Raw genomic sequence first — 6,872 nt, forward strand, 5'->3', positions numbered from 1 at the left:
TAACACTATTGAAATATCTCCTGTTTGGCAGTTGTACCAGTCTAGATGGGAGAAGATCAATACCAGAAAATGTATCAATCCGGGATATAGCCGGGTTGATGTTGGAGGAAAATATCCTCGTATCTGGATGACCATCGGAGCCAATCCTCAGGAGGTCAAAGAGTGGTATGAATTTGGGGCGCTAGCATCAGTTTATACTATTTCACCAGCATTCAGCGAGATCAAGGGTCTACCAAGGTGGATCCAAGAGACGGTCTATGATGCCTGGGCAAATAATTCTTCCCTTAACAGGGGAGATGTTCTGGAATTGTATTTTCTCAGTGCGCACCAGAACCCGCAGGAAAAGGGAATCACGAAGCTTTTCATTTCATTAGGCTTCGGAGACCCGACACGGAGGCCTTAAACCGAATTAAGGCACCAGATCACCAAGTCTCCATTGTCGCTACTTTCTCGGAGGATCAAATCTCCACAAGACGTGCATGGGGAATATGGGTCTGTCTCACGGAGATGGACAAAGTCAAATATAAATTCAAGTTCTCTCACAATTCAGTACTTGGATCGTTCTTGTTAAATACTATGACAGGAACAACTACAAGCTTCGCAGAGAAGGCCTTTGAAGAAAAAAGGCAGCTACTCTGGCGCAACAAGATAGTGGGAAGCAAAGAGACCCGTCACAAGTTCTGCAACATGGCTCATCTAAGCCATTGGGTGGATCATATCTGTGCGGAGTGTCCCACACAGAAGGAACCGGAGTTTGGAAAAGGCTTTCTACCAAAGCCTAACAAGAAGAAGTTCCGGTCCGATGAGTATGAGGAGCACAGGACTCCACGTGGACGAGCACCGCGGGCACCAAAAAAGTAAGATGTCTGACAAAGAAAAGGGAGTCATGTGACTCAGGTCCAAAGGGCCACCCACTAAAAAAGAAACGACGAAAGTGGGTGGATAATAATGAAGACCAACTACCCACTGGCAGAAGTGGGTAATTCTACAGGAATTCCACTCATCAAAAGAAGACAAAGGATGGTGGAAAAGTTGCAGGCCCTTCCACAACATTATCAGCTGAATAATGGAGTAAGGGACCAGGAATGAAGACTAATTACCTACTAGCAAAAATGGACGAAAATGGGTAATCATACACAGATCCACTCATCAAAAGCAGGAGACACGACTGAGTGGAAGAAAAAGCAGCTGGACCTCACCAACAATCATCACAAAAGGATAAAATGAAGGGTCAGCTCCATGTGAAGGCACTGACGGGTGTCGGCAATAATGGTCGACAAAAGAAGGTAGCAGTCACTGTCCAAGATAGCTGGCCACGAGGGAAGGAATCCAAGGCCAACCACCAAGTAATGATAGAGGGCATCAAATCTCTATAAAAGAGCAAGCTCTGGAGAGGAGAAGACATCGAAAAATCTCAACACTTTTACACAACACACTCTCTCTCTAGAATTTATCTTTGTAATTTTAATTTTGTTTTTCAAACAGTTTTTTCAATCCTAGTTTTAGTTTCTTTTATTTTATGTATACAAGTATCAGCTACCAATGAGTAGCTAAACAAGTTTGTCTCCTCCCTAAGGGAGATTTTATGAAATAAATTAAATATTTTATAATTCCTCTTTAAACGCTACGTTCCACCCAACTTTCCGGTTTAGTAAAAGTTTTTTTTCATTTATCAACATAGTATTCAACGTCGGCACTTAGTGAAGGAGGAAGGTTGCAACCATCTCTTGCGAGTGCGTGGTTGGACGAAGCCTGGTTGGCAGACGGTCCGTAAAACGCGACGAGAACTGACTCCTGAAGAAGACCAGTCGACGAAAGATATATTGTTGATCTATGTTTAGAATAATTTTGAAGTGTTACGGAAGCATGTTGGGCCATGATCTTTGTTTTTTGATAACAAATTTAACATTGGTATTTGAGATTTTATTTTGGGGTTATTTTGAGCATCTATGTTTGTGAAGGGGTTGATTTCTAATAATTTGAGAATTGGGATGTTAAAATTACTATAATCAAAGAGTTGATGTATTATTTGACAATTTTGAAAGTTCATGGGAAAAACCAAAATGGGTTCAAAGTTGGTGTATTTTCTTACCAATAACCCTTTTAAAAATTTGCCAAAATCCTTACAAAATTATATACGAGAATAAGTAACAGCAGATGGGATCCTCTGTCCCACAATATTGTGTGTACCACGTGTATCACTCTTCATTTCTTTATTTTATAAATTGTTTTTTATAAAAATAAAAATTATTATATTATTATAAACTCTAATTAGTATTTATCATTGAAAAATTAAAATTTAAAAAATTATATACCCTAACTTTGAATTAATGAACCCAAATAATCTATTATTAATTCAAATAAATATAAAAAATAATTATGAACCCTAAATGGATGAGTGAACCCTTATTAATTATCTTTATAATATATAAAAGCATAATAAATTAAAATGAAATAAAAAATAATTTATAAATATAAAGAAATGAAGAGTGGTACACGTGGTACACACTATATTTTGGGACAGAGGAAAGAGTGGTACATGTGCTAAAGAAATGAAGAGTGGTACATGTGCTAAAAAATAGAAACGCTTGTAAGAGAAGGAGTGGGAAGATAGGTCATGATATAAGAGGACATCAGATGAGACAAAGACTGTAACATAAGTCGGCGCAAAAACAAAAGTATATGTAATATTTGTAAAAGACAAACTAAACACATTTCACTCAGAAAAAAACAAAAGGCAAATAGAAACAGATCTCACTATAGGATCATATAAAACCAGTCTTTCACATAAGAAATAGGATCCAAATTTATAACCAAGGTAGAGAGAGAGCCTCGTAAGCAAATCACACTTCAAACAAACTCGAACCTCATAAGCAACCTAACAGACTTATACTTGTCTCCCTTCCAATCATGCAGCGCCACGGCTCGAATCCCTCTCTTCAGCTCCCAAACGGGAAGGCATGTTTGCCCTCCAAAATCATCTTTATCCGATATGTCATATTCATGGACTTCAACTCTCAGCAATGCCAGCTCTGGCACTCTCAACGGGAACTCGAATTCTTCGTTCCAAACAGGCGTCCAGTTGTCTTGAATTGTCTTAGTCTTTTTCATACTCGAATCACAACCCACTCCAGCAATTCCTATCTGCATTTTCAAGCGCTTTCACATTTATTTAATTTTTTTCTATCTACCATAAATTAATGTTTTAGGCCATTTTGGGTATACCTTGACGTAGAAGTCGGGAGGCGAGAAAAAATCAAAATGTGTACGATGAAAATCGAGGTTCCAACCTTCTCCCAAGTACACTTTCACCTGTTCGAGAGAGTTGAATTAATGAGCAGTTCTTCCACCGGACATAAACGAAGAAATGTACCTTGAGCGTCTTCTTGACGGGGAGACGCTTATTGGGATCGAATACTTCACCACTAGTCTCCTTCTTGAGAAGGAAATCGGGCTTCTTCACATAACCACATCCTCCATTTGCTCTGAACATCCCTTGCATCAACCAAAGCGACCTCCCATGACCCTACAAACACAACTCCATTTTTCACTAAGGATGTCTGAATTTGGTTGTAAATTTATCATGAGAAAATGAAAGATAGTAAAAGATGAGAAATTTAATCACATTTTATTAGTTGCCATCGTTTTTATCCCATGTTCTCTATATCACACGGGGAAAATTATATATACTCTATTGAACACGTGAAAAAGATAAAAAAGAGTGGAAAATACTTGTTTTCTGCCATTATTCATTAAAAGATTACACACCATAATTAAAAACTCAGTGTTTACTCACTTGGGTTGTAAATTTGTCACAAGGAAATGAAGGATATAAAAAAATTCTCTCCTTTTGTTCATTCTTATCCCTCACTTTTACTAAAATGAATTTCACCATTTCTTATTTCTCATTTTCACTCTAAGGAAAGATAATATTATCACACAATACCTCATGATAATAGTATCTTTTCTTGGATTGAAAATGAGGAATGATAAATATATAATGAAATTCTTAATTCTTTTTTATAGAAAATGAGGCATAAAAAGGAGATTTATTTATTTATTTATTACAATGACAGCAGCACTGACCTGCATGTTGAATGCAACCATCTGAACTCCATGCATCCACCCTATTAAGGGATTGTAGTTTGATGAGTCTAACCTCGTTGCCTTGGGATACACTCTCATCAAATTCCTCTCATTGAATCTTCAACAACAAATATGAAATACACACACACAAAGAGTTGCATGAGACAACTAATAACAAATGCACTATGTTTCATTAGTACTACATTAGAAATGAGAAAACACACACATACAGACCAAAGAAAGAGTTGTAATGACAAAGTAATCGAATGTAGTAAGTGGATTAGCCATGACTGAAACTCACCTAACAATCTCAGTTCCATGAGTTAGGACAGCGTTCTCGAGCTTCTCTTCGTTCAAGCTTACGCGATGAGCCTTCTGAGAACTCACTCTCAGCCAAGACTTGATGCCTCCCTTCATCTTCTCTGCGCGGATGGCGATCAAGTTCTTGTATTCAGGTGGCTGCTGACTCTGGCTCGGATCTTCTACCTCTTCCTCACACTCATCACCCCCTCTCTCTACCTTCATTGCCAAATCCGAGATTTCTTTCCCCCATCCCACTTCCTCCGATGATTTATACACTCTCACGCTGCCATCTTCCCCTTCTTTTGTCTCGAGATACTCTTTTGGTGGCTTGGTCGAGATCACAACACGCCCCTTCAACGACTGAGGAGAGGGGAAATCGTGAAATGTATCCGATGATGAACACACTAGCACATCTTGGAATGTCTCATGCACCATCTGAAATATGACAAAGCATTTTAGCAATGTGATAAGGATGAAAACTACAGGGGAGAGAGGTAACAAAAACTCACTTTTGCTACAATGGCTTGAAGTTCTTGATTGAGGTGGTCTTCTAGCGTGATGATCACAGGGTAGTCTGAGGCGACGAAAGCGTGCTCTCGTATTGCTTTCAAGCAATTGATGAGTTTCACCGGGCTCGTTAGAGTCCTGCCTAAGGGAAATGCTTGTGTTAGATGGAGAGTGTGAGAGAAAGCTCAAGTGAGAGATTGATTCTTGCATACCCTCCGTGCATTATATGAACGTCGTCTTTGCTGGAATTCGGCCACATGTCTAGCTCGATCACACGAACTCCTCGTTTGAGGGCTTCGATGATTGGCTCTTCACTAGAATCACTGCTGATTTGGTTCCCAGTTAAGTAGGAATTGTGGCCCGTGTAGATGAAGTAATGTGATAAAGGGCAGTTCATATCTTGGTGCACCTAACACAAATCACCAAATTTCACTTGGAATTTTGGGGAAATTTTTACACAAATTTGTATCATCTTGCAGAGAGATTAGCAAACTACTTGTGATCTTACAAAAACAACGACAGATGTTGTCATTTTACAGAAACACAGGCAAAACAAGTCAAGATCTTGCATAAAATGGAGGAACATCTTGTGATCTTGCAGAAACATAGGCAGAAAACAGAATTACATGATCTCGCATAAACATATGCAGAAATCATCTTTTGATCTTGCATTAGCGTGGACAAACATCAAACATCTTGTGATTTTGCAGAAAGAAAGGGCTCAAGAATCTTACATAACCAAAAAATAAGCAAAACAAATTATGGATCTTGCATAAAAATGAGCTAATTAACCACTTACAAAACCTTGCAACAACAACATGATCAGCTCATCCAAACAGCTCAAGCATCTTGCAGAGACATCACTCATCATGCAAAATCCATCAAAAAAGGAAACATGTATATTCCCATGTGCGTTTCAGATGAAATAGTACTACCTTGGGAGGAAGAGGGAGAGGAGCATTGATCCCACTGAGCAGAAACCGGAAAAAGTCTTTGATGTAAAGAGTTCTACGCTGAAAAACGTTCTTGTGCTTGTGTTCGCTAAGGAAAGACTCCATTAAAGCTTCAGCATCTTCCCGAGTGAGCTTCTCCTCACCTTGAACTTCCTTCAAGAATCGATGCAGATGATCCACACTCATTGACCCATTTTCCGAATAGCTCGCGAAGAGCTCGTCCACATCGCGAGGCACTTCGGCCTCTTTCATCCGAAATCGCCTCTTGAAACATAAACACACTCTGTATGTTTGCTTCGACATCTTCCTTCTTTTTTCTTGCACCTTTTGCTCAAAAGAGAATGCTTTATACCACAAAATTTAAGATTGATGAGGTTTATTACAGTATTTTTATACTCTACCGACATGTTGAATTATACCCTGCTTAAACTATTTTATGTGATTATTTAATATTAATTAAGTCAAAGTCACTAAATACTTCCACGTAGGAGTTCCTGATTAGGACCAAATGATCTCAATTAACGACCTAATTATCTCGAGATTAGTTTAAATGAAGAGCAGTTTAATTTGCATCTTGATTCAACCATTGCAAAAACACAATCTCTATCATGTTAGACTTTTGCAAACAGAATATTGGAATAATTTCATCCAACTCCCAGGTGTTCGATTTCAAGGTCATGGTACAAAACTAGAAGAAAATGTATTATAAATATATATTAGAAAAATCATAATAGTAAGTATGTATTAAATGTGTGTTTACTTTGAACTCTTATATTTATCCCTTTATACTTTGTTTGCTTTTTATGTAATATAAAACTCGAATATGTTGCATAAAATTTTGGGCAATAGGCAATGTAGGAGTATAATTTTATATTTGGGACAAATTGTTATAATTTTGGGTTAATTGTTTATAAATACACAAACTATATTCAAATTTTGGGTTTTGATCAAATCTATTTTTTTGTCAAAAAATACATAAATTTTTATATTTTTGGAATTTGACCGGAGCCGAAAGTTCGTCGG

The 6,872-nt window shown here is 37.9% G+C and overlaps 1 protein-coding gene across 1 annotated transcript; it reads right to left on the reverse strand.

The window, feature by feature from the left end:
- Positions 1-2,638: 2,638 nt before the first annotated feature.
- On the reverse strand, positions 2,639-6,241 carry LOC131016540 (phosphoinositide phospholipase C 2-like). The gene is made up of 8 exons (XM_057945253.1): positions 5,832-6,241; positions 5,109-5,305; positions 4,899-5,034; positions 4,388-4,824; positions 4,087-4,204; positions 3,374-3,526; positions 3,226-3,312; positions 2,639-3,144 (listed from the first exon to the last, which is right to left on the reverse strand). The coding sequence occupies exons 1-8, from the start codon at positions 6,150-6,152 to the stop codon at positions 2,851-2,853; spliced, it is 1,743 nt and encodes a 580-aa protein (XP_057801236.1). The 5' UTR covers positions 6,153-6,241; the 3' UTR covers positions 2,639-2,850.
- Positions 6,242-6,872: the final 631 nt, after the last annotated feature.

Source organism: Salvia miltiorrhiza, chromosome 3 (genome assembly GCF_028751815.1).
Source record: "Salvia miltiorrhiza cultivar Shanhuang (shh) chromosome 3, IMPLAD_Smil_shh, whole genome shotgun sequence".
Taxonomy (NCBI): domain Eukaryota; kingdom Viridiplantae; phylum Streptophyta; class Magnoliopsida; order Lamiales; family Lamiaceae; genus Salvia; species Salvia miltiorrhiza.